The sequence below is a fragment of the Patiria miniata genome, unplaced genomic scaffold (genome assembly GCF_015706575.1).
Source record: "Patiria miniata isolate m_02_andy unplaced genomic scaffold, ASM1570657v1 HiC_scaffold_16, whole genome shotgun sequence".
In the NCBI taxonomy this organism is placed as follows: Eukaryota; Metazoa; Echinodermata; class Asteroidea; order Valvatida; family Asterinidae; genus Patiria; species Patiria miniata.
This window is the reverse complement of record NW_024037054.1, coordinates 8,867,495-8,895,384: the sequence shown is the minus strand read 5'-3', so window position 1 is coordinate 8,895,384 and position 27,890 is coordinate 8,867,495. Positions and strand designations below refer to the sequence as shown.

The 27,890-nt window shown below is 38.4% G+C and overlaps 1 protein-coding gene across 1 annotated transcript; it reads left to right on the top strand.

Annotated features, from left to right (window-relative positions):
- The first annotated feature begins 12 nt into the window (after window positions 1–12).
- On the top strand, window positions 13–27,692 carry LOC119722902 (small subunit processome component 20 homolog). The gene is made up of 54 exons (XM_038193304.1): window positions 13–163; window positions 1,686–1,766; window positions 2,232–2,298; window positions 2,469–2,601; window positions 3,090–3,278; window positions 3,865–4,009; window positions 4,127–4,204; window positions 4,636–4,800; window positions 5,247–5,405; window positions 6,113–6,247; window positions 6,391–6,468; window positions 6,664–6,851; window positions 6,979–7,125; window positions 7,324–7,418; window positions 7,608–7,716; window positions 8,026–8,176; window positions 8,282–8,347; window positions 8,630–8,779; window positions 9,267–9,343; window positions 9,442–9,762; window positions 10,130–10,291; window positions 10,477–10,567; window positions 10,723–10,934; window positions 11,079–11,245; window positions 11,516–11,594; window positions 11,898–12,027; window positions 12,463–12,686; window positions 12,835–13,073; window positions 13,480–13,621; window positions 13,880–13,970; window positions 14,145–14,218; window positions 14,527–14,806; window positions 15,236–15,391; window positions 15,830–15,967; window positions 16,264–16,538; window positions 16,875–16,987; window positions 17,319–17,572; window positions 17,715–18,011; window positions 18,535–18,633; window positions 18,840–19,007; window positions 19,497–19,663; window positions 19,973–20,117; window positions 20,480–20,596; window positions 20,940–21,110; window positions 21,645–21,776; window positions 22,077–22,187; window positions 22,649–22,798; window positions 23,138–23,257; window positions 23,603–23,797; window positions 24,081–24,237; window positions 24,577–24,920; window positions 25,302–25,710; window positions 26,307–26,452; window positions 27,070–27,692. The coding sequence occupies exons 1-54, from the start codon at window positions 119–121 to the stop codon at window positions 27,208–27,210; spliced, it is 8,475 nt and encodes a 2,824-aa protein (XP_038049232.1). The 5' UTR covers window positions 13–118; the 3' UTR covers window positions 27,211–27,692.
- The last annotated feature ends 198 nt before the right edge of the window (window positions 27,693–27,890 follow it).

Genomic DNA, 27,890 nt, shown 5'->3' with positions numbered 1-27,890 from the left:
CGGGTATCTCCTTGACGTCATTCATGTCATAACTCTTGACTATAGAGGGCGCAATTTGCAACATGTGCAAGTTTTTGAGCTTCCTTTTTATCCCTTTTTTCACACAAATGAAGGCAAAATGAAGACGAAATCTTCTTACCATAGAAATACGAACACGTATAAGGTGAGCTTCCGTTTATTCAAGAAACGAGGGGAATGTTTCATTAGTTAAATGAGAATGATTTGTTTTGGAAAGTAGGGCAAATGTTGGGCCAGCCGGCCTACCGCACGATTCTGTGCACAGTACAGGCACAGCCTGGTCAGCTGGTTCATATTTTTTTGTCATTTTTTGCACATGTTTGCGTATCTGAAGTCTGAACTGAATTGCAACACGAAATTACACAAAAAGTAAATGTCTGAAAAAGGGGGTTCTAATTTTCTATCGCTATATAGAGCGTAATAATAATAATAATAATTATAATATTAATTACCCTGGATTGGACATTTGGGGGACGGGGACATCCCCATAGACTTGTGCACACAATTTTTCAAACTTAAATGTGCCCTGGCCCTAGCCCCATAATGTGGCCAGTTTACTGGACTGCCTCCGTAAACATAGGCCACACGTCTGCCATCTTGGAATCTGACTCGCCGAAATTTTGAAAGTGATTTCCACATTGCGACTTTTAACCCAGTTCATTTATGCTTTAAAAATACACTTACCCTCTTAATAACAAAATTAGAACCTGCTGCCAGTGTCAGTTGCCCAGCTGCTGCGTAATTTACGACATTTTCTGGACCATTCTTGGCAACTTGGTCCAACCGTGGAGCTATCTCCATGGTCCAACTGAACAATGCCCTCGCGCAGATCGTTCACCTGTCAATCACGCGTGCAGGACGCACGCCGCAGGCCCAGTGGTAGTCCGGTTCCCAGACCAAAAGATTCTGACTATTCCTGATCCTAGGAATAGTCAGAATCTTTTGGTCTGGGAACCGGACTACCACTGGGCCTGCGGCGTGCGTCCTGCACGCGTGATTGACAGGTGAACGATCTGCGCGAGGGCATTGTTCAGTTGGACCATGGAGATAGCTCCACGGTTGGACCAAGTTGCCAAGAATGGTCCAGAAAATGTCGTAAATTACGCAGCAGCTGGGCAACTGACACTGGCAGCAGGTTCTAATTTTGTTATTAAGAGGGTAAGTGTATTTTTAAAGCATAAATGAACTGGGTTTAAAGTCGCAATGTGGAAATCACTTTCAAAATTTCGGCGAGTCAGATTCCAAGATGGCGGACGTGTGGCCTATGTTTACGGAGGCAGTCCAGTAAACTGGCCACATTATGGGGCTACCCTGGCCCTATCACTCAGCCCAATATTCCCTTGTCCTTTTCCACGAATTTTCGGTATGTTTACTAATTAGACCACAAGCAACAAATATAATCTAATTGCGACAATAAAATTTTGCCTCTAAAGGGAGGCTGGGACATTAGGGAGACATGAAAATGTCTCCCTAATGACCCATGTCTCCCATCGAGCGAAGAAATAACGATAACCTGATAACGTGTCTCCTTAATGGTACCTTTACACGTATTATAATAACATTGACGTTTCTTTATTTCATGCACACACTAGGTCTTCATCAGGCTAAGGTGCCCGGTTTTATTGCAAGTTGGTGATAGACCATGTTAATTATATTTTTAATTCCAGTTTCAAACATTTTCTGAGCGCATATCAAATATCAACATCGATGTAATCCGTAAAGGAGGACGCACAGAGCAACAGCCTGAGGTAAGCCAAATATTCCAATTTGAAGCCAAATTATTGAAAATTTGAATGAATTGAACTTTTTATTAAGGAGAGGGCGGTGCTTAATAATTTGCAGCCTTATTTTTGCATTATGGTTTGTTGTGTTGACAGTTGACAATGTTTGAAAGAAATGTTTGGGGTAACATTGACCTAAATAATTTAGAAAAAAAATTAATTCAAAGAAGTAAGTTTCTAGTTTCCCCTTTTTCCTTTTAAAATGTTAGTCTCCTTTTTTGATGCCAAAAGATTGCAACTGATGTGAAATTCTTCCATTTTTCTCTTTCTCTGCCCCAAGTGATTTTGTGTTGAATTGACATCCCCCGACAATTGAATTCTCAAAATCTTTTTAGAAGGCTTCAGTCTTGTAACATGAGTGCTGCTGTGTTCAATTTTTTTTATTGTGTTTATGTAATGCTTAATAATATATGGAATAATTTGTCTTAAAAGGATGCAGATTCCTTCTTTGCTGCTGGCCTGGCCAAATGGACCGATCTCAATTGTACTCAAGATTTTGGTGAGCAGATAAACCTTAAATCATTCCTTTTAATGATAGAGCTGTTTTCAGTTGGTTCATCTATCCATATTACTCCTTTTGAATTTGTAGTCTCTTTTCAAATTGTTTTTGACATCACTTGTGGAATGGCTGTACTCATCCCTTGGAATTTGTGTTTATCTTTTCATCAGGTAATTTCACCAGCGACATCTCAGGACAAGTAGACAGTTTTGCTCAGTTAGTGCACCATGAAGATGAGATCATCACAGCTCTCAAGAAACATCTCCAGAAGAAAGGAAGCCTGGCTCACCAACCTCTCTTGGAGTAAGGCAAATCATTTTGGGGAACTGAATGGTCAAAACCACTTTCTGCTTAAAAGTAGCCACAGACTGTCAAAAATCAATGCACTACCCTTGCAGTGCCTTTATAGAGAGGCTAGTCACCAACAGTCACACCACATATACGGTGAGTGCTGACTAGTCAATTCCATCAACAGACAAAAGCAGGTAACTGGTAGGTACAGCTGGCTTATCAATCACTTGCATTCAAAGCGTGACTGTATCATGTTACACAAGCAGTCACAGCCAGTCAATCCTGCTTTGTGCAGGCACAGGGTTCCTAACAGTTACAAAAGAGTCACTTGATTGATTTTAACTGCTTTGAGAGCATTTTTCAATTTGTCAGCCAGAAGAGGAGGTTTGACGGTTTTAATATATATGTTTGATTCTTGTCACTTTTAATATTTTGCCTGATTTTGTCAAATTCTGCCTCTATCTCAAGGATTGTTTTGAATTACCCTTTTCCCATTCCAGCTTACTGGTTCAACTGGCCCGGGACCTACAGACTGACTTCTATCCACACTTTCCCGACTTCTTTCACATCATCGTCTCCTTGCTGAACACTCAAGACACTGAGCTCTTGGAGAATGCCTTCCGAGCCTTCGGATACCTCTTCAAGTTCCTCTGGCGATATCTTGTCAGAGATATCCATGATGTCTTTAGGTATTCTACATGTAGCTGAATCTTGTAACCTGTTTATTACTGTACCATCCCAAACCACGCTGTGTCTTACCGCCTGTACCGCCCAAAACCGCTCCAGCACTGTATGTTTTTGTGAAGTCGCCAAGAAGTAATTACCATTCAATACAGTGTAATACCAGTACCCATTGTTATCATTCATGAAGTTGTAAAGTTTTTTTTTAATACAAGTAAGCAGGATAAAATATATCTCAAAAACCTGGAGTATTAGCACTCCATTTGGAGCTTCTCGGTTCGTTGAAAGGAGCAGCAAAGTGCGTCCCCAGCTTGAACAGGCTGTTCTATAGTTTTTACATATAAGAGGGAGTGAAATTAGACACAAAAACAATATATATAAACAATTTTTCCTTTTTAGCTGTCACACAGCTGCAAACTTGACTGCGCACTTCAGTTTTTGTTTTCCACAAATGTGGTACTTTGTCGAAAAATGTCTGATGCCTGATTGTATTTTTAAATTCTGTGAACAGGGAGACACCAGCAGTGTCCTGACTAGCTTGTATTTCAAACCATTGTACAATTTGGTCATATTGCCATGAATTCTTTCTTACAGGTTGTACTCGCCTCTCTTAGCTGATAGTCAGAGGGACCACATTCGCAACTTTGCTGCCGAGAGCTTTGCCTTCCTCATGCGTAAAGTCAAAGACCATGATGCCTTGTTCAATATGATGCTAGCTAGATTAGAAGAAAACCCTGATGTAAGTTTCCTCAATTTTTTTTATATTATTTTTGTTTATATTAAGCTTGAAATGAAAATTGTAGAAGTTTCAGTCTTACATTTGTTTAATTCAGCATTTTGTTTGTATTCCTTACAGCAAAGCACAGGTTTTGGAAGACTATTCTTTGAAATGATAAAAGGAGTCAAGACACAATTCCACTCATGTACTGAAAAGGTAACCTGACTATTTTCTTCTTTTTTAAACTAATTTGTTTGGGTTTTTTTCCCAGAAATATCTTTTTTATCCCTGCCGATGCGAACCATCTAAATTGCTAACTCCAAGTGATTAATTGAACCAAAAGTTTTTAAAACTTAAGTAATTCTTATTTAATTTGTTGCAAATGTGATTCTTCTACCTATCCTAGTAATGTTATTGAAACAAAGCTTTATGAATATTCAGTAAATTATTGATGCTAATGAGAAATTGTTCAGTTACTCAACTTGATTGGCACAAATTTTGTTGTTGTGACCAGTTTATGAAAAATGTGAAAAATATGAAAAACAATTCTTAATTTCTGCACACAGCTTTCCTCTGCATTTTAGAAATTCAAATAGGATGTCCAATGTGAAACACAAAACCCTCAACAATATTTTGTGATTTGGCAGGTCCTCCCTATCTTGTTGAGTAAACTGGGTCCGATCCAGGCATCAGTTGAATCAACATGTCAGTTACCATGGCAACTTGTCTTGGAGACTCTTCAAGCTGCGTTTGAATTTATGGCTGAATGGACGTCTCCTGAACACGCCGGTGTCATAGGCAGTGTGCTGAAGGTAATACATATATTTCAAGAATAATTTCGAGAAAATTTACCTTTCCTCCAAAACAAGTAATTCCAATGATTAAAATTGCTCCCCAGATTCTGAAAAGTTAGAATTTCCATAAATACCTCCAGCTTCCGTTTCCAAAAATGATAGATTCCTGAAAGTGTAACATTTTAGCCGTCCAAGTTGATTTATTTTCAAAACAGAATATCATATCATATGCCATGAATGCAGTCCATCTTTGTCTTTGGTAACTCATTCCAAATGAGTGACTTTTAAAAAAAAACTTGTCTTACCAGTTTCTCTATAAAAGTTATGAACAGAATATGTTCTTGTCAAGTACAGATTTTTTTTTTAAATCAGATGTTTGCGAAAAATAAGGTACATAAGAAATAACGTCATTTTTAAAGACACCATTGTCGCATTATAAATTAAGTATTTCTCTTTTTCCACAGAGTTGTGTGAGTGCAATGCACAAACTCTTCACTGCTGAGGCAGACACTGACCGGAAAGTACAAATCGCTGATCAACTCGACAGATTACTAGCACTAACCACTCAGTGGATAGGACATCACAGCGGATATCTGATCAAACAACCAGACACATATGCAGAAGTAAGTTACCTCTGTTGCGCTGTTCACCAACTTCTTTTGTTATTGGCTGTGTTCGCTTGGGTCACTCTCTGGAGCATTGCATTTGTGATCTGCGGGTAATTCTACAGGTTGTGGATTCAAGTCCAATCTGGGGTTACTGGCGTGTGCGCCCTTGGGCAAGACACTTTGTCACTCATTGGTTCTCCCCGCCCAGGAGTAAATGGGTACCTGTGAGGGCAGAGATGGTTGTTTTGATTGACTTTAGCTGCTTTGTGCTGAAATGGGAGCATCGAGCTGTATACTCCCTAGGGAGCTGAGATTGTCTTAGGAATGTTTCATTGGCCCAATGAGCAGGGTACTAATGATGTAGCGCCTTGAGCACCAATAATGGTAGTTACATGCGCTTTATAAGTACACATTTTTGATATTATTATTATTATTATTATAATCTCGAGAGTTTAATGTTATCATAAGCATGCACAGAATGGCTGCTGCAATAATAGAAGGTCATTCTTCATAAAAGAACAAAGTTTTAGTGTGGAAATACGTGAATACAGTTTGCATTAAACAAACAAATATGAGAATAGACTTTAAACTTTGAATTTGGCAATGTTTACCCTATCATCTTTTGAAATCATGTGATTTAGCGGGGTGCAGAAGCATATTTCCCAATTGGCTTCTTCTAAACTTTTAGATTTATTTCTTATTTCCTCGCCGCCCAATTTCAGGTCCTTTTGACGTTGCTAGAGGGCAGCATACTACCCGGCCAGTGTGGTGACACTTTGTTAGATCTAACAGCAGCTCTACTCAATGCAAGCCAGTGTGACATACGCAATGATGTCATTACCCATCTTGTCAGATCAGTGAGTATTAAATTGCTCCAATACTGCACTCACCTGTAGCCACAAATTTAATGGCAAGGAATCAGAAAAAGGCAGTAAGTCCATGGATCAGGGCTAACATTATCTTAAGATTTGATTTCTCCTTTCAATTTTTGTCTTTGTAGGTGTTCAGCAGCCACTACTCACAGCTACAGGTTTTGGGATTCAGCCTGCAACTTTTCTCCATGCGCTCATTTGAAAAGGTTTGTCCCATCAGTTTCTTTTTGTTTGTTCAGTTTGCCTGCATCATAGATCTGTCAACATTTTGTGTCGGAAATCAGTAGGTTTTCCTCCAACTGACCTTAGTTTCAACCAGTCTCATTTAAGCTTTTCCACATCAACTTGACGATTTCAACTGCTGATAATGCATGCTTACTGTTTCTTACCATATTACTTAGGATATATTGCACCCTTTGCTGCATTTTTGCCATACTGGGATTGGCGGCAAGTCTACCTCATCAAACCATGACATCCTACACACACTGTGTAGTCTGGTGCTCCATAAGCAGTCCTCAACAACAGATGGATCAGTTCTGGAAAGTCATGAGCCATACCTCATGGACTTCAGTTTTGATGTTTATAAAAGGTAAGAACTGAGTTGTTAAATGTTATACATTAGATTGAGTTGTTGTCAGACATGACAACTGTTGAAAGGATAGATTCTCGAAGTTGAACAACATTGAAGAATTGATAATATCTTATTTGTTAAATAGCCAATCCAAGAGCAAGAAGAACAAGAAACGAGCGGACAACTTCCCAGAATATCTCCTGTCCCTCCTTGAATTCAGTCCCGAGTTACTGAGACAAGACAACGTAGTATCAGTGTTGTGGGCTGCCCTCGTGTGTTTGCCTAGCACCAGGTAAGACAAGGTTTTATTCTGAAGATTGTTGTAATTCACCTGAGATTTCTAAAACGAGAATTACATGTAGGAGCAACTTTTTGCAAGAATCATTGTTTGGCTGTCTTCATGCAAACCCATGTTGCTAGTAGTGCGCAGGTATAATTATGTAATAATTAACCACTTACAGAGTGTGTTTTTTCCTTCCTCTTTTGACAGACCTCTTGACAAGGCGAGAGTTGTTCCCAAACTCAAGAGTCTCATAACGACATTGGGGGATGTTGCTGAAAATCAGAAAGATGAGACAGTCAAAGGTATGTGACTTCAGCATTTTTAATGCCTTAGGAATTCATAAATTTACAACTTGATTAATAGATCAAATGTTATGAAAATTTTTGACAATGGCCTCTGGTTCATGTCTCTTTCAACTCTCCGGGTTTTTTTCCGAGTGTCCTAAAACCAGAAAACTGATGTTCTCATTTTGTTTGTGTTTATTTGTTCAGACATGCTTCTGTATCTGCTGTCGGTGGCCGTGTGCTCATTGCTACAGTGTGGCCAGGGGCAACCCATGCAGTCCTTAGTACAGGAAGACTTTGTGTGGAATATTCTGAGGTACTTATTGTCTTTGTTTTGTTAAGAGAGAAATGCTAGGTCGCAGGATGACCCACCATTTATAAAATGTGGTACCCCGTGCTTACATCAGACACTTTATAGCAAGAGATTGGGTTTTGTTTGCTGGTTTTGGTATGGAAGTCGCAAATGATTGTTTACTTTTAGTACTTATCATTGTTAGTCTGTAAATTGTCAAAGATAGCAAATTTACCACAACTGAGGTGTGTTGTGCTGCCAAGTAGTTTGAAAGAAAATAAACTAAAAAGAGTGAAAATTATTTTTGACTATTTGACATTTTTTTTCTCACAGAACCAACCCCACATGTGTACATGCCCTTCTGATAGGAGATCTGTACATTACCCAGCTACTCAGAGACCAGGATGGCAGCTTTCTCGCTGCAGATAAACTGAAGCTCATTCTCCCAGCTCTACAGCCCAATCTGTCCTCTCCACACAAGAAGGTTCGATCAAATATTTGAACAGATTCCACAAAACTTAGTACATTTCTCTGACTGAGTTCTTTTAAGAACTTTGCTTTTTTATCTTTTTCATTATTTTCTTGGTAGGTTCGGACGTTGACCCTACGGATATTATCCCAGTTCCCAGTCAAACTCCCTACCATACCAGACCTGGTGAGTAGAAATATTAGAAAACAATTCTGCTATTTAAAAAACAACAATGAAACTGAATTTCTTTGGTATCTCTTAAAAACATTGTAAAGGGAAATCGACTTCAGAAAAGTACTGCATGAACAACGTCATTTACAACTTAGACCTAGAAAACTCAGTTGATAGAGCATCGGTACTGTGTTCCAGATCACTGGTTCGAATCCCACTCCATTCAATTCTGTCTTCAACCTTCTATCAAAATAATATTGATTTTCACGTTTTTAAATCCCTCCTTTTCAATCTTAGCATACTCGTCAAGTTTGCGTCTTCAAGCTGTGTTTGGATGCAGAGCTTGTCCCAGCGACTATTGAAGATTACAGGGAAAAGCAGAAGCTACTGCAGAGATTGAGTTATGATGCCGTGCAGCCAAACGTACCACTGGGAGAGTATAAAGAGGTGCGTTATAATAGGAACAGTGTTGAAGTAAACACCGGCAGGTGTCCACATTGGACAGGTGGTCACATTGGACAGGTGGCCACATTGGACAGGTGGCCACATTGGACAGGTGGCCACATTGGACAGGTGGCCACATTGGACAGGTGGCCACATTGGACAGGTGGCCACATTGGACAGGTGGCCACATTGGACAGGTGGCCACATTGGACAGGTGGCCACATTGGACAGGTGGCAATGGTAAACAGGTGATCCCCCAATTGACAGGTGTTCATGACACAGCTGTGCTTTGTTGGCCACAATTGGCAGATGAGGAGAGTATACAGTAGACAACAGCGAACTGCTGACTACAATAACCAGGTGCTCCTCATAAACGACAGATTTTGGATAGTTTAATCATCATCAATTTATGGTGGGATTCACAACATTGATGGCAATATGCGTTGAATTCTGTCATTTTTAATCAGGTGTTTGTCTCTTTTTTTGTCAGGTTGCCTTGAGGTATCTCATTGGATCGCTCTACATAAACTTCCAATTGCTATGGCAACCCATCATGGAAATGATAAAGTGAGTAATTTATTTTCTTAAACAAACCCCTCATATTTTTTTTAGGTCTGAAAGTAGAATAGTGGCTAAATTTTGTGTTCAACATTTGATTAATTCAGAACCCACGCGTATGGCATGGACAAGAAATGCTTCTGGTCTGTCTACACGGATCACCTACAGAAGATGGCAACATTGCTTGAGTCATCTTACAGAGAAACGACAACAAACCTCAATCTGAATGATTCCATGGAAGTTCTAAGCCCAAACTCTGACGATCTCTCAGCATTATTCAGTAGGGTTCAAGCAGAGAGTGTTGCAGATGCAGATCGACAAGACCATTGGAATGTACGTCAGTTGATGTGGAAAGCAATGGCTCAGTTTGCTGAGCGTGCTGAGGGCAGGTCAAGGGATCTCGTACCACTTGTCTTCAGATTTATTGAGTAAGATGCTTTTTTTTAGACAAATCTTTTGCCTGACTTTGCAATGTTACTCTGGTTGTGTTTCAGATAATATGAAATGAGAATCCTAATACACAGTTGAACAGTAATGGAGTAGGTTTAATCTTCATGTTTACTCCTTGAAAACTGAAAACAGCGTAAGAAGTTGTGTGCAGCCTACAATTTCTTCTTTTGCTGACCGCATACCAAATTGTGCATATGCTTTGTTCCATATCTTGTGAAACCTTTAACATTGAGTTACAATAGTTACTGTATAAAGTACATCATTTTCTCTTTCCTTGTTTGATTTGCCATCCCAATTTCTGTTAAGTGAATAAAACAATTTTGTTGATAATCATCTTCAACTTAGAAATGAGTATCACCCATCCAATGTCAACAATGCTCCAACTCAAGACATCAGAACAAAGACTGGACTTGACATGAGCTTACATCAGACGGAGGATGTTGATGAAACTCCAAGACGAAGTCTAAAGAGAGGGAGAAAGAAGATAGGAAAAGGCTCTGTGTACAGGTAAAAATCCTGAAGAGAATTTTGTCCTTGGGAGATGAAGTCAATAAAGATGAGTCTTTTTTCGCTTTTCCTTTTAGTGACCACACTTTGAGATGTAACAGTAATACTTACATGTTACTTCAAACCTTCTGTGAAAACCTTTACTTTTTAAAACAGATATATTTTACTTCATTGTTTTTTTTCAGAGCATTGGTAGCCTATCTTCAGCTCTTCAGCAAATTCAAGGATCCCAAGTCAATGTATAAGGAGCCACAGCTACGAAAGCTCTATTTTGATGTAAGTTATATCACTTTAAAATTCATCACCTTAACAACTATTTTGAATTATCATAATTTTTTTGCAACTTCTACTGCTAACACATGTATGTGAAGTCACATTAAATTAAAATGAAAGGATAATTTATAATCCTTTTTTTTGGCCATTATCTCCAGTTGCTGTCAAGTAATTTCCCGGACATCCAGAAGGTAGTCTTATCCTGCCTGATGACCTACAACCATCCCTACCTGACTCCCTACCGCGACAGTCTAGAAGCACTCATGGAGGATAAGAAATTCCGCGAGACACTCGTCCAGTTCAGCATCGATGAAACGACGGGTGTAGTGGCAGACAATCACAGGGAGGGGCTGTTACCAATTCTTCTGAGGTGAGATCCAGAAGTTGGAAATGTTGTATTTAAATTGCACCCCCCCCCCCATTTTTTTTAGTCTTTTTCTGGGATGCTCTGGTCAATTAAGTATAAGATGCTTAAATCATTCTTTGTTGAAACTCATAACTTTTATCTTTGCAGGATTCTCTATGGTAAAATGATGAGCAAGACAGGACCTGGCACCCAAGGGAAGAGTGGGGGCGCTGTTCGTCGTGCTACCATTCTACGTTTCATTGCTGGTTCTTCCTCCAGTGAGATGAGTGTGTTTCTGGATCTAGTCTTGGAGCCATGCCAACTCATCCTGAAAGGTATCAATCAAGGGCCTGGTGTGTTTGATGGTTCCTGTGCTTGTTTTGTTTCAAAGCGACTTGCGTAGCTTTCATCTTATACAACTTGCAGATTTTTTTACCCTGTTTATCAATCTGGGGCACGTAATCACTTTCACTCATGGGCCAACTCAGTGATGGCAGCAGCAATGTGAAACCTGTAGTTCAAAAATAACCAAAACACTGTTCTAAAGCATGAGTTGATATTTTTCAAATTTACTTTAATTTATTGTCTGTTTTTTCTGTCTGTAGGTGACTGTCATTTGATGATGACTGATTTTCTTGATTCCTTGCACCCATCCGCTGTCATTCCTCTGAAGAAACAACAAAGGTAAGCAGAGGCTGGAAAAACTGGTTTGTTTTTTTAAATTGTACGTATTTCCAAGTTTGTTCTAATTCTCAAGTTTTGTAGTTGACATGAAAGTAGTTGAAGAAAATATTGAACACATTTCTTTTGCAGAAATCAAAGTACCTGACGTTTGTATCCTAGTGAAAGATCTTATTATTAGGATTATTGAAATGTAAGGCCCTCTTTCTTTGACGATTGGCATGTTTCAGGTCAATACAGTCAGTAATTAATTGGTAACAGCTGTTTCTGTGTCACAATCCTATTTCTGTTTGTCCTATCTTGTAGTATATTGGACACCATCGGAGTAATCTTCAGTAAGTTGGGTCATCGGATCGAACCATTTGCTTCCAAGATTCTTCATCTAGTTATAACTGTGCTTGCCAGCTACGCACAGTTACTAGACCAGAGAAATCAGGTGTGTTAAAAAAAATTTAAAAAAATTTGACATAAAAATATTAAACTAAAAGGCAGCAACAGAAAAGCCTCATGTTGGCCAAGATTAAGCACAAAGATGCCTTGAAGTTTTATTGGTTTTTGTTACTGCTTGTTACATTATTAATTTTTACCTCACAAAACAGGTTATCTCCCAAAGTCTCTCGTCGTATAATTTGTTTTTGACTTGTATTTCTGAGAATTGTTTTGTTTTCTGCCGAGTAAAGCTCATTTTCTTGTACTCTTGCAATTTTGTGGTTGTACATTTTCAAACTTTATATTAGAAAAAGCTTTTATGTTCTCTAATGTCACAGAGGCATTAAAATTCCTGTTCAGTTGATATTAAGCAGTTGTATTCATTGAAAATTTAATTTTGGTGAAAGGACACAAAAGTTAACTTTGTGTTCAATCCTTGCAGATCCAAACCTATGCCATTGGCCAACTGAAGAAACTGCGTCAGCTAGCCCTCCTGCGATTGGTTGAATTCTTTGGGATCTTTGAGCAGCACCCATTCTCAGCCAATGAGATTGACTGTATCTTTGAGGCAGCGGTGTGGCCTCAGATTGACAGCTTAGCCAATGAGTGCCTTGCGAGTCCCACCCCGTTACTGAAGCTAATCCTGGTCTGGAGTAAAAATCCCAGGTAGGAAATTGATTTGTCAACAAATAAATTCTGTTACTTTTTGTTTTTGTTTACTTGTGATATTGGTTTTGTGTAATACCTGTAAAATCTTTGGTTCAGATGATCTGAAATGAATTAAAAACTTTGTGTGATTTTGATTTTCTTTCAGATTCCATTCTCTTTTGGCCAAGCATCACCCCACCAGGCCAAGTTGCACCATCCTTCCAAGCGTCACTGCTCTCCTGTCTGCATCAACCGTCTCCGCCTCCGTGGTTGCCATGGTGATGGAGATTGTAGAGCAACTTCTTATGAAGGAGGATTCTGGGATTGAGGATGGACAAGACGTCGATGACGACCTCCAGGTCAATGACCTTATTGATGTCAAGATTGAAGACAGAGAGTTTACAGGTACGTGTGATAGATCTGACATATTTTTACATCATTCAATTTGTCAATGTGACTCCAATAGAATGCATTCGGTCACATTGTAATCATGCAACCTCTTGGACCGGCAATTTTTTTTTCCTAAACGACATTCGCATGGGGTATACGTTATGACATATTGGACTTTTCTTCTCTGAAAAACATGAGGAAAAATATAAAATTAGCAAAAAAATGAATTTGAACAAAATGAAATTCGGTCTTTATTTCCCTTTAAATAAAAAATCCTCCAAAGCCTCAGATTAGAAAAGTAAAAAAATCGGGTAAAAATGGTGTTTTGAACCCATACCACGAGGATTCCTTGACAAGACTTGTCCAACAAAAGAGAATAGATGGTTTAACTAAGTTCCAACTTTATTATATATCTTTCCAGAGCCACCCAGCTATGGAACTAAGCTACTCTTCCCGTATGTACCTGCTGTTCTGCAATATCTCAGCTCATCAGTCAGTCGCTGCACTCAGACGAAAGAAGACAGAAGAAGTCTACCCATGAAAGACCTCAACATACTATCCAAGTCAGTATTCATATCGTATTCTGAATATATGAATATATGCATTCATGATAGTATGAATATATGAATATGTTACTGTTTGACTATTATTCAATGTTGATGATGGGGAATATTCCTTTTATTAACTGGCAGAGATATCTACTAGCCAAGAGAAGGGTGTAACCATGTTGTCAGGCTTTATCACACTTCAACCCTTTGACCCAATTTCAGCTGGGGTCTAGACATATTTGACAAGTTTTGTCATTTTTTTGTTGTTGACAGGATAAGCTTGTACATCAGTGATCCTGAGCAGAGTGCAGTGTTGGTTAGTCTACTTCTACCCTTCTTGAGGAGAACAAATGAAAAACATGAGGTAAATTTGCAACTCAAACATGTTCATTTTTCCCTTGTTTTTACTGGAAATTTCATAGGCAATCCTTCTTGTTTAATTTAGGATCCAAATTTTGGAAGTAGAACTAAAAGCATATGTTTCTCTTGATAAAAATAAGCCTGAATTTGATTGAAGTTGTTTCCTTTGTTTTGCCAGACTACTGAGCTGGACATTCTACATACAGTCAGAAATGTGATCAAGTTATGTGAGAATCCTGCGGACTTCTTGGGGTAAGTTCTGGGTTTCCAGGTTTGTTAAGTCAAGTCATTAAGGCAGATGTTTACCTTCATATTGATGAAATGTGTTAAAAGGTCCAATATTTTGTATATTTATAAGCATATCAAATTTGTCAACTGTAATGCATATGTATTATGTACATGCAATGCATTTCACATTTTTCCCCCTGTAGTTGCTTGAGAAAATCTGTGCGATACCTCACTTAAGTTAATATACAACTATGTTCTTACAGAGTTTTGAACCGCCCTTGTTTTACCAAACAAAGTTGACTGAATGCGCTTTTTGACATTACAAATCTCAGAACCTTGTCAGCACTGTTCTATCGTCTGACGTTCCGGCAGTCTCGAGCTGTTCTCTGTGAGGTCTTCGCAGCGATGGCACAGAGCAACCCGGACCTTGGGGACCTCGCTCGTCTCATGAAACAGTTGAATTCTTGGGATCGGAAACACATTGATGAGCCAGATTATGCCTATAGGCTGGCTGGATTCAAATTAGCCAATGAGAGACTTGCTGCTATGGCAACGGTTGACATAGCATTTGTGACTCCAATTATATACAACTGCTTCTACATGATCATGAAGGTAAACTGTTTTCTTATTAAATGACTAAAGAAATTGTAATATGTGTAACATTTTGGTTTACACTTTTATAACTCTGTTTTACTCTCATCACACACAAATTCTTACAGATGATATTTAAAGAAGCAAAGCTACATGTAGACTTTTAGGTTTAATTTTAAGTATTCAATCATTCATAGATTTGTGCTCAATAATCTATTGGTAGGTACAATGTTCCATTGTCAAGTAAAACTTATAGTTTATTTTTGAATTCTTTTTAAGTAAGGTGTGCATTTCGAGATGCATTACAAGAAATACAAAGAGTAATGGTAAATAGTTTAAATTGACGGTCTTACTAAATTTTCCAGAGTATTATTGTTATGTCCGGTAATCATCTTGCAGTCTTTAGATATAAGTTTTTTAACAATTTTATCAATTCCTTTTTGTTTTTAGATTGAAGACATGTCCATGCGAGATAACTCGGCCCATTTCCTGAAGGCACTTCTACAGAAGTTATCATCCGAGGAACTAAACACTGAACATTTCAATGGCATTGTCATCCACAAATATGCTCCAGCAATCAGGGATGCATTGAGATTAAAGTCAGAGGTAATGTATCTTGGAGTTTGTCTGACATTAGATATTCGTTTTTATTTTCAGCCCGCAAAATATAAAATGAGATATGAAGTCTTTGTTAGTCAACAGTCAGTTGATCTCAAGCTAATGAATTGTAACAGAGGCACTGCTTTGTCAATCCAGTGTTTCTTTTCAGCTTACATGTGGTCGCATTTTTATTTGAATTTTGACGGACCTACACTTTGACTTATGATGGACTTGTAATTTGACTTGTGATTTGAATTGTGACAGATTTGTGATTTGACTTATGACTGACTTGTGATTTGGTGTGATATGTGCTTGTAATTTGACATGTGATTGACTTGTGATTTGACCCATGAGGACTTGACTCCCAAATCAGTAATCAGCAAGCAATTTACTATTTGTCAGATATTTTTACTGATTTGAAACCAATTTGTGATTTCCTGACAGAACGCCAGACATGAGATGATTTGTCTTCTCTCAGACATTGTCCAGCTGTTCCCAGATCATCCTCAGTTCCAATGTATGAGAATCCTGCAGGATACGGACATAGAAAAAGATTTCTTTGAGAACATCAGACACATACAGGTACTCTCAAAACCTTGAAGTTTACAGTTAAAAACTGTTGTGTTTAAAATCTGTTTTTCGATTGCAAACATATCTACAGCTCATGTTGATCTTTATGCTCAATTCATCTTTGCAAATTTTGTTCACCCCAATACAGTAAAAAATGTTACGTAAACTGATTCTGAGATATTTTCCTTGAACATTTCTGAGGTCTTTCAAACAAGAAGCTAAAAAAGTTGTGACTTCAATTTTATAAAATGTCTAGAACTGCTCCTGAAATCTATGATCAGTACTTTGTTTTATTTGATTGATTGCAGCATCATCGAAGGATGCGAGCCCTCCGTCGTCTAGCACTCCATGCCAGACAGGGTGATCTCACCTACAGCGCCCTCTATCAGTTCCTGTTACCCATGGCAACAGCTCTCATCTTTGACCAGACGATAGCTGCCAAGAACCCCAACCTTGTCATTGAGGCCATTGGTGCTGTGGGAGCCGTTGCTGGGCAGTTACCATGGCGATGGTACTACCTGATACTACAGCAGTACTTGCGGCTTGTCATGCGAAGCATAGATCAACAGAAAACGGCTGTGAGGTAACAAAAGACACCTAATGAATAATCATGTTTTTTTCCCCTTGTCAATGCTGTGAACCAAATTTGGATTCAAATTTGTTGCATGTGCAATCCAATGTTGTAAGTCCATTACAAGTCCATTCACAAGTCTGGTCAAACGTCACAAGGGATTCACAGCAAGACAGGAATGCCTTTGTCACTGTTCACTTAAATAACTTCCAAGACTGGTGGACTCAACAACAGCACTGGTTCAATCCTTGAAGCCATACCGGCATTGTGACCTTCGTATAGTTACTAAACTTACATATTTTACTTTAAATGTAATTGTTATCTTTTTCTCGTTTTGATTTGTTTTAGGTTAGTTGTTGCTGTCTTGGATGGATTTCATTTTGATCTATCGCTCTCTGAAGGAGTAGAGTCCGTACAGGTTGGCAAAACGTCTGCCAAACCTAGTCAAGATTCATCTGAAGGTAGGGCTTTTTGTGTTAATAGTAAAACAAGAATTAAATTGTTAAGTCATACTTCTTCTATTTGTAAATTGCTCAGAAGACCCCCCAGCAAATTGGTATTTATTTCTGAGTACCATTTAATTGTTCCTAATTTCATGGAGAGATAAGCAGAAATGATTGCTGTGCAAACCTTTATTCTAAGCAAAAATGAGCTGGGAACCAGTGCCAAGCAGTAATCACCACACGGAATTGTGGCTGGTAACCCGTTTTTGTAAGCAACTGTTTTCTGTGCTTAGCTGCTTAGCCATAAAGGTCTTCAGTTATGAATATTATTTGTCTGCTCCCATACCAGATCGTGGAGGTGACAATGATAAATCAACTGATGCAAAAAGTAACAATGAAGGTGAAAATAAAGAAGTCGTCAATGAGAAAGATGTAGATGAGGACGACGATGAAGGTGATGATGAAGAAAATGAAGACACAGCAGAGCTGGATTCACATGAAGATGCAGACAAACTCAAGAATAATGTTGCCTTGGCAACCAAGATCCATCGCATCATTGTTGCCAGCATCCTACCAAAGCTACACAAGACACTCACGAACAAGGTAGATGGAAAATGTTTGACCAAAAAAATGGATGAAAAACAATCAGTTATTTGACAAGATACAATTTTATATGACGGCCATATTGTTTGGGCCGAAATATATCGAAGCTTTATCTAAACACAATTTGAATTTACAATTTTAGGTTAAGAGCGAAGAACACCACAAGAAAGCTCGCTACAGCATCGCTGATGATGAAGAAATCCTCCGTGTTCCCATCGCCTTAGCTATGGTCAAACTCCTACAAGCCTTACCCAAGAAAACTCTGCACCGTAGCCTGCCTGGAGTCCTAGTCAAGGTGTGTCAGATGCTGAAGAGTCGAGCTAAAGACGTCAGAGATGTTAGCAGAGACACTCTGGTGAAGATCCTTGCATCACTGGGGGTGAAATACTTCCCTTTTATCCTGAAGGAGCTGTGTCATGCCTTGACAAGGGGATATCAGGTCAGTCTTGGAATTTGTTTCTGAAAAATCATGGCCATGAATTTCATGTTTTCATGTACTTTAGTCTGGCCAAGGAGGCTTTAAATAGGTAACAGTGGAGTTTCAGTTTTTGGGAGGTGATGCTGATAGTATTTATTAAAAAAAATGTATTTGAATGAATAGTGACTGAGAAGTATTCCGCATGGTGTGTTCTACAGCCGAAATTAACCATTAGAGAAAGTACCACTGACCAAACCCAACTGTCCAAACATACGTAATGTTTGTTTTTAGAAATCACTAATCACACATGCATTTAATTAGAAAGTCGAACAAAAGAAATTGACTGTTTTTTTTTATATTTTTCATTGCCCCAAACAATAACTTATTTCTGAAGTTTGTCATATGGTGTTTTAATTCACATTTAAAAAAATGGCAGAATTAGATTCGAGAAACCCAACTGCTCAAACATATGTAATATTAATATTTAGAACTATTTGATTGATGTGATAATCACTGTGTCATATTTATCCGTTCTCTGCTCTAGCTCCACGTTCTGAGTTTCACCCTACACGCTCTCCTACACAGCGCCTTACCAACACTCAAACCAGGAGATCTTGACACCAGCATTCACTCAATGATTGAGGTAAGGGGATAATACTTTCACCTTATACTAGAAACACAGCAGCTTCAGTAGCAGCAGCAACAACAGCAGCAGCAAAAAGAGAAATAGCGTCAACTCCAAAATAGTGGCTGGAGCAGCAACAGCAACCGACAATATCATGTGTTTCATAACCAAAGAAGTTCTTGTTTGCTGATTTTCTACCGTGTTGCACTTGTGTACTTTTGTAGGTGATCAACAAGGAGCTATTTGGCGAAGTAGCTGATGAGAAGGAAGTAGAAGGCATTGTGGGTAAACTGGTAGAGGCTCGCAGCATCAAGGGATATGACTCCTATGAGATGATAGCTAAGGTCATAGGTCAGAGTTCACTGACACAGCTTTTAATCCCACTCAAAGAGGTTGGTTTTACTTTGATTTTCATTTTTCTCCATTAATCGTTTATTTCTGTAGTTTGCCGTGTAATATGTGGATTAAGATTTTACAATGGCTAAACTGGATTCAAGAAAACTGTTCAAAGAACTATTTCGCCTTAGTTCCAAATGGTAGTGGTTTTGATTTTCATTCTTTTGTCATAATGATTGGCGTTCTTTAATTATGTGTTGTACTGTTGCTTTTTAAGAATAATTTGTTTGGGATGTAACTCTTGTGCCAACCTGTATCTATTGACTGAATTCCCTCAAATCAGGGGTGCGTCCCACTCACGCAAGCAATGCAAATGTTGCCAACAGTAACCCAATGGCTATGCACAAAAGAAGGCGACCATTTGCAACGTTTGCAACTGTTTAGCTGCAAATTTTGGGAAACGTTTGGGACTTTGTAAAAAAAAGGTTTAGGTTGGACAGAATTGTTTAATAAGTTTCCAAACTAATCTCAAAAACCTGTTACAGATTCTTGAAGTAAGCCACAAGCACAAGGTTGTGCGTAAGGCTACGGATGTCCTGAAGCATGTGACTATGGGCCTGATAGCCAATCCAGGCATTACTGTGGATGCTATGTTGATCTATATTCACGGACTGGCAACGGAGACCATTCCATTCCTCAACCCCAGTGACAGGTATGAACCGTTGATTGTTGCCAGAACATGACACAAACCTCTGCTCATCACTGTTAATGAAGTAAACATTAATTCTAAATAAACACCTTATATAATTGAACATTGAATGCCTTTTTTGTAATATTTACTTTGTTACCTTTTTTTGGAGTCCAAAAATTTAATCCTACATTCTAAGGAACATTTCCCTTTGTCCCAATCAAGCGTCCCAAGAATGAGAATCACTTTATGAAGAATTGTTCATACTCATTTACGTCACAAAATATATGTTGGTTTGTAACGATTTTCTTGAATTGTTTTTGCATTTGACAGTGACAAGGCCAAGACCAAACCACCGGACCCCCAGGCTGGCCCAGAAAGCTGTTATCTCCTCCCACCAACCCCTAAGAAGGGCGGAGTCGCACCCAAAGTCAGCAAAAAGACCAACATGCACCTCATTGTTGAGTTTGGATTGCAGGTAAGACTACCCACCTCCAAAAACTTCATAACAATTTTTATTGGCTTATGATGAAGTAAATTTAAGCTAGCACTGGAACAGAAATGTGTATTCATTTCATTTTGTACTAAAAAATCCTTGCAGCGTTTATAAAATCATGTTTGTATTCACAGTCGATTGGAAAATCAGGTTAAAAATGTGTGATTAGGAATAAACTGGTTTGCTAACATTAGTTCATTATTTTCACTTCTGATATAATGTATGATTTTCAACTGTGTGTTACTGGTGGTTCAGATAAGTTATTTTGCACGTGTAGTGTTTGGTCCTTCTTTGAAAACAATTATTGATAGCAAGTAACTTGTTCTTTTTGCATTTGACTTCAGTTGTTGCACATGAATCTGAAGCGATCCAAGCTGTCTCCATCTAACCAGCAACACCTTCAGATGTTGGATCCATTTATTCCCATCCTCATGGACTCACTCACTTCCAAATATACCAAGGTCAGTTAAATCCTGCTCATCTCAGATCTTCATTTAGAACCCAGTTCTTTTCATTTAACCCTGGTTCTTCTGCAATTAGCTCTCCAACTAGAGAATCGATACGATAGTAATTGCATACTCAAATCTCCATACTTGCTTCTCTAGACCAAACGATGCCTTCAACAACCGTTTCTCATTGCCGATATGTGAAATATTTTTTATGGACGTGTAAAAATGTCCAACAGTTTCATAGAAGACAGCATACAATTGTCTGCTTGTTCTCATATTTTAAAGGTAGAACACATCTGAGCCTCAGAACTCATCTTTTTTCATTCTTTTGACATCCATGGCATCCTTTGTCTAGGTGACAGTAGTGGCCCTCCGTTGCATCACATGGATGCTACGATACCCTCTGCCCTCCATCAGCAAAAGTGCATTCAGATTGACGAAGATACTCTTCAAAATCCTGCACACCCACGCGATGGCGGGAGCAGCAAAAGGAGCTAACTTTGACATCGTCGTCAGCTGTTTCAAGGTCAGATGAACGAAACATATGTTTTTGATATCGTTCATTTAAAACCTCAAATCGGAAATTAATTATAAAGCCATGTTATTCTAGCAGAATGAATGGAATAAATATAAATTGAATTTAGAGTTGTAGTTGAGTCTCTCACAAGTCTTGTCTCAAGTTTAGGGGATTAACAGTGAGAAAGGAATGCCTGATGTTGCAAATTATTGGAAAAGCTTGTGACTTGACTTAAGACTGCTTGACTTGTGATTGACATGTGTGATTGACTTGTTTTTTACTTCTATCACAAGTCAATCATAAGATAATCATCTTGTGATTGACTTGTGATAAACTTGTGTTAAAATTTTAATTGCTATGTGATTGGCTTGTGCTTGACTTGAAATTCATCCGTGCTTGACTCATGGTTGACTAGTGATTTACGTGTACTGTATTTGACATGTGCTTTACTTGTGATACACTTGCAATTGACTTGTGATTGACTTGTGTTCTATTTGTGACTGACTTGTGACTGACTTGTGATTGACTTGTGATTGTTTGTAGGCTGTCACAGTGCTAGTCCGTGATGTGAAGCAACACATGATCGATGAGAAACAACTACAGGTTCTACTGACCTATGCAGAGGAAGACATGCATGATCACACCAGACAAGCCACGGCATTTGGTCTACTCAAGGTAAATGGTTAACACCTGGCTTTCTATTCTTGGCATGAAGAAGGTCTTATGCACTCACAAAAAGGAGCATGGTCCAAGAATATCCTTCTCTTAAAATGAGATCACAGCCTCACCTACTATGATGCTGAGGCATTAAGACTGCCATAGCGGTACTTTCCTCACCTGAGAGAATGCAAACTGAGGGCTTGATAGCTCAGTCTGTCAAACACCTGTGCAGTTTTTAAAGGTTGCAGGTTCAAATCACACTTCTGTCTAGTAGCTTTATTCACCTGAAAATCAATTCTGTTTTGTTTTCATCAGGCTATTCTGTCGAGGAAGTTGATTGTACCCGAGATGCACGATGTGATGAAGAAGGTTGCTCAGCTATCGATTACATCAGAGAGTCCTTCAGTCAGATTACAATGCAGACAGGTATAGTAAAGACTGAGCATAAGTAGGATTTCAAGCTTTTCTTTGTACCAAGAATGTTCCACCCTAACCATAAGTAAGATTTCAAGAATTGTAAGATAGATTTTTGAATGTTTACAGTTTTGGGGCAAGGCTGTAGTTGAGTCTGTCATAAGTCTTCACAAGTCATCCAGTCCCATCACAAGCTTTTCAAATGAACCTTTTGACTATACTTTTAAATTGACTGGCGGTTATATCTTTGTGGTTGCAATTATTTATTGGACATTTATCTAGTCGTTGTTTTTAAATAAGGAGTGTGGACATAAATTGATGAGAAATAAGAAATATTTGAAAATGACTGTCTAATTCTAAAGACCTAAAAAAAATATAAGTTTTAAAGTAAGCAAAATCTGATGTTTTGATTTTGTACTTTTTTTTGTTATAACCAAACCAGCAATATTTCTTGCATGTTTCTTCTTTCACAGGTTGTACTGAATTTCCTTCTGGACTACCCTCTTGGGAACAAACTGAAGCGCCACCTAGAGTTCTATGTCAGACAGTTGAACTTTGACCTTGAGACTGGCCGTGAATCCTCGCTGGAGATGCTGGCCACTATCTTCTCATCATTCCCACAGGTCAGAAATCCTCCTTTTGGGGTAATATTTATGGAATGAGCAAATTTAATCGTAATTAGACGTTTACATTTTATACAGTAATTACTTTCCATAATTCACAGGTGTAGTAATACCTAAATTCCATTAAACAAATTAAAATTATCTGTTGATGTTTGTAGAAAATTAGTATAATTCTTAAAGTTTCTTGTAGATGCCCTTCGAGTGTAATACTCTGAGCAGTACCAGTGCATTATAATTGCAGCTTTTTGGTATTAAAACTGTTAATTAAACAGTTTATAATGAAAAAAAAAAAACATGTTTGATTGAAACATCTACTTTCTCTTTGTGCAATAAATACAGAAAACATTGGAGACATATGCTGGAATGTTTTTTATTCCCATGGCAACCAGACTTGTCAATGATGAATCAGCTAAATGTCGCAAGATCACTGCATTGGCCATCAAGTCATTGCTACAGAAGGTAAAGAAATAATGTTTTTATTTTGTCCAAAAAAAATTATAAAAATTGGAATGCCATACAGTGTAGAATTTTTATTTTTTCACTCATGAAGTCATTAGATAAGGCATCATTCAGACAGTAGAGTTACCACTGGAGCAAGCTACCTCAACCTACAAAAGAATTGTCAGTTGAATGGAAATTAACTTCAGAGCAACCGGTCTAAAGTTTTCCCCTCAAATTGTGTCAGAAATAGCCAGGTTTTTAATCTTTACAAGAAATTGAATACAGATTATTATTTATTTCATTGGCCTATCATAATTCTTGGCCTACTTTTTATGTTTTGTTTTTGTCGGTTTGTTTTTCCAGCTACGGGTGGAGAAGAGAGATGAACTCTTCACCATGGCAACCCACTGGCTCCATGACGACAATCCAGCCCATCAGCGTCTTGCCTCACAGCTTTGTGGCATCTTTGTCGATGCCGAGGAGGCAGGTTTCCAGCGACGGTTGGATGACATACTTCCTCAGATACAGGAGCATATCACACCAGATGGGTTGCTGAAGGTAGGCATGGGCTTAGCAGACGATTGCCTTGGTATTGCTTGGAGTGTGGCTATTCACCCATGTAGTAAAATTCACCCAGTAAACAGGTGCATTTGGGCATTCTCTACAAGTGACTGTTTTTTTTGGAGGCTGAAATAGAGTAAGGGTTAAACACTTCTTGAAATTGTTGAGTTCCCGCTTACAAGAATTCTGGACCCACACTGTTTCCTGTCAACCTCCCTACCCCCCCCCCCTAACAAAATGGTTACGATGATGAATTTCTCTTGATTTTGTCCTTGCTCAGGATGGCATGTCTGCGATGGAGACAGATGATACATCTATGGAGGAGAGACATACAGATCACATGTTGTTCAACTTGCTATCAACGTTAGCCAAGATGATTAAACACTGTTCAATCATCGGCAACAAGGCGTACACAAACACCCTGAATGCAATCTGGGGTAAGGTTTGGAGTGAGATAAAGCAGTAGCAAATGCCAGCACTGGTTAGCTTGGCTAGTGGAACCTGCAAAAACAATCAGAAAAGTTTTTCTAGGTTGTCTGAATCTGAATAAATTTTATCATTTATATTTATTTTCACCCTTCCAAAAGCTGTTGAAAAAGAAAAGAAATGTAATTCAATGAATAACAAGCAGTCATAAGATTATTTCATTAAAACTGAAACCCCAGTATTTTACTAACCAGTGCAGAGGGTTTTAGTCAAAACTCCAATGCCATTTCACCGGATAAACTAAAACATCATTCACTTTGAAATAATTGGATCCTTTCTGATTTCTTCAGATTCCATCCAATCTCATCTTCTCCATCCGCACTCCTGGGTGCGTCTGGTTTCGGCCCAGCTCTTTGGAGACCTGTTTGCTTCTAAACAACCAGACATCATTGCCGGAACCATGCTGACAGCTGCGTCTGGTACCTGGACTACCAACACCTCGGCCAATGAGAATCGGATGGGGAAGAAGACAAAATGCAAGAGGAAGGCTGATAAAGAAAGGGGCGGAGTCACAGGTAAAATGGAGGCGGTGGAGTATCCATTGAACCATGGACAGGAAATCGTCAGGGAGTTAGTCTTTACATTTTGCAAGCAGCTTCAGTCGGCCTTGCTGAACAAAGATCTTGGAGATCAGGTAAGAAATCATTAGGATTTATCTACTTCAAGCATAAGCACTTGAGAGCATATTTCTGCCTAATTCTCAGTCAAATTTGGGCACTTGCATTGTAATTTAGGTTTATTGTTCTTTTGGTCTTATGTGTGAACTCACTTGTGATTGACATGTAACCTAAATTATGATTGACTCGACTATATGTCTTGGACCATTGTGATTTTGATGTGACATTTATCCAATTCGTGTCAATTTTAATTAGAACATGAAATGTTTGCAGCCCAAGAAGGTAGATTCTTGAGTCTTCACATTTTTATTAACAAGATACCTGGTTAGTTTCTGACAGTTTTGTGTTTTGATAATATTATGATAATTGAATTATTCTGATGACTGAATTTATTTCAGGTTGTGAGAAATCTTGTGTTCCTTGGAAAAGTCATCCTCCGTTTGTATCCGGATAAAACTGAGATTTACCAAACGGAGGAGAGATCGGACAGTGAAGATGAAAACGATGATGAAAATGATGAAAGGACTCCCAAGCTCTCTGCAGAGCAGAATACCACCACCACGGACAAACAAGGACTTGGACGTCGGACTCAGAGCCCCGCTGACTTGACTTGGTTCTTGAGGAGGATGTGTCGCATCGCTGCCTCAGAGGCAGCCAAGACACCCAAACAGACCCTGAGACGGACTTGTGTTGTCAAGTGGCTTGCTGCCATGGCAATGGATGTAGGAGGAGACAGATTGCCCAGTTATCTGAAGCTAATGATGAAGCCGATGTGTCGGGAGATCGGCGATCAAAAGTCACACGCAGGTGAGACACATCTATTGTGTGAACACTTCTACTGAACTATTTTTTGAGGGAATATTTTAAACAATGAACAATGTCAAACAGAAACAGTAAGAAGCATGATTTGTGAATACAAAAGCTGGACAAATGTCAATTTTAGCACGGTTTCATTCTGAATGTTCGATTACATCAGATGGTTTGCCTTGTCGGATTTGAATATTCATTTACAGTTTGAAATGCAGCTTCAGCAGCCTTTTGAGTTCCTATGTTTTAAAGGGGAAATTAAAATTATACCATTAAAAATATTTTACTATATTATTCACTATGCATTCAGGGATTTTTGTTGAATTTGATAAGGTGTTGAACCATAAAAAAAATGTGAGATCTGTGTAAATTATGAATTGAAATTTTAAAAGCCACTGATTAAATCTTTTAGAAGTAGTTTCTGATATCAGGTATAGCACAGTTTGTGTCAATTCACTGAGACTGTTATAGAAACTGATACTTCTTGACATTACTCTCATTGTGAATGAACAAGTACGATTGTTGCTTTCTGGATGCTTTTCTTGATTTGTTTTTAGTAATCAGACTTGACTTTCTTGTCTTGATTTCTCCACCAGACAACGATCTTCGTCAGCTTTGTCAGGAAGCATTGGATCTCATCAAGGGCCTTGTGGGATTGGAGACATTCTCTCATGCTTATGCTGACGTCCAAAGGGTCATCACACAGACCAGAATCCAACGCAAACAACAGAGGGCGCTACAGGTAAATTAGAGTCACTTTTCCTAGGAGCTGTAATCGAGTCAGTCACAAGTCATATCAATTTATGCATTATTTCTTTGGACTGGCACTCTTTGTCCAGGAAACATGTAGGAACGTGTTTAAGGGACTCTTGACTTGTGAGGACTTTAATATGATGATATTAAAGTCACCATAAGTCATATCATGTCATCACAAGTTATCATAAGTCATCACAAGTCATCACTAGTCATCACAAGTCATCACATTTCATCACATGTCATCACATGTCATCACAAGTCATCCAGACTCAAGTCAAGTCACAAGCTATTCAAATAAACTGTAACCAAGTGAATTGTGAACTGTGAAGAATAAAGAACACAGCAATAATTTTGAATAAGTGATTTAAATTCAACTTTTAAATGATGCAGAAAACTATCAGACTTGTGAATGACAAAGCTGTTACACAGAAACACTGTTGAAAATTTGTGATGGTCAGTTTGGTTGTATTCATTGTTCTGTGTGTTGACACATATGTCTTACCAAAACACTCTTGCATGACGTAAGATTAAGTCAGATTTTACCCCTTTCCTCTGTTTTCCTCATTCATTGATTGTCTTGTTCTCCCCCCCTCTCATGTTCAGGCTGTTGCTGATCCAGTCCAAGCAGCAAAACGTAAAGAGAAGAAGCATCAGAACAAGAAGGAAGCCAAGAAGAGACGACTACAGCAGCTAAGACCCACGTACCATATTGTCAAAAAGGCGAAACTCTCAGATGGAACCTAGATGCCATTGTCATGGTACGTTTTGAATTGTGCTAACCAGTTGATTATTGTTTCTTTTTTGACATCACTAAATTAAGCAAATTATTTCTCAATAGGAAATGGTTTTGTTTTTTAACTACTACCTTTCTAGCGATGCAAAAAGTTATTCTTTTTTGTTTTTGAATGATGCATTGATTGAAAATCAACCCATGTGTGATTATGGAATAATTACTGTATAAATTTTCTGTCCAGGAAATGTGTAGGAATGTGTTTAAGGGAACCTTGGGCATCTTTTGTGTAATTTTTGAGCAACTTTATTTTTTGGCCAAAATTGAAAAAAAAACCAAGGGGTTAGCCTTACATTTTTACCGAAATTTGGCCAAAAATTGACTTTTCTGCAAACGACTCAGAAATACCTGTTGATGCACCAGGAGCACATTTCAGTATTCAAACGTCGAGAATTTTGAGAAATTGGGCAAAAATAATCAAGTTTTTGGTCAAAAATTATTTTTTTTGACTTATTTTGCTTAAAATATTGATGCATTCTTTCTTCTAAATGGCACTTTTTGTCCAGGAAATGTGTAGGAATGTGTTTAAGGGAACCTTGGGCATCTTTCGTGTAATTTTTGAGCAACTTTATTTTTTGGCCAAAATTGAAAAAAAAAAGGGGTTAGCCTTACATTTTTACCGAAATTTGGCCAA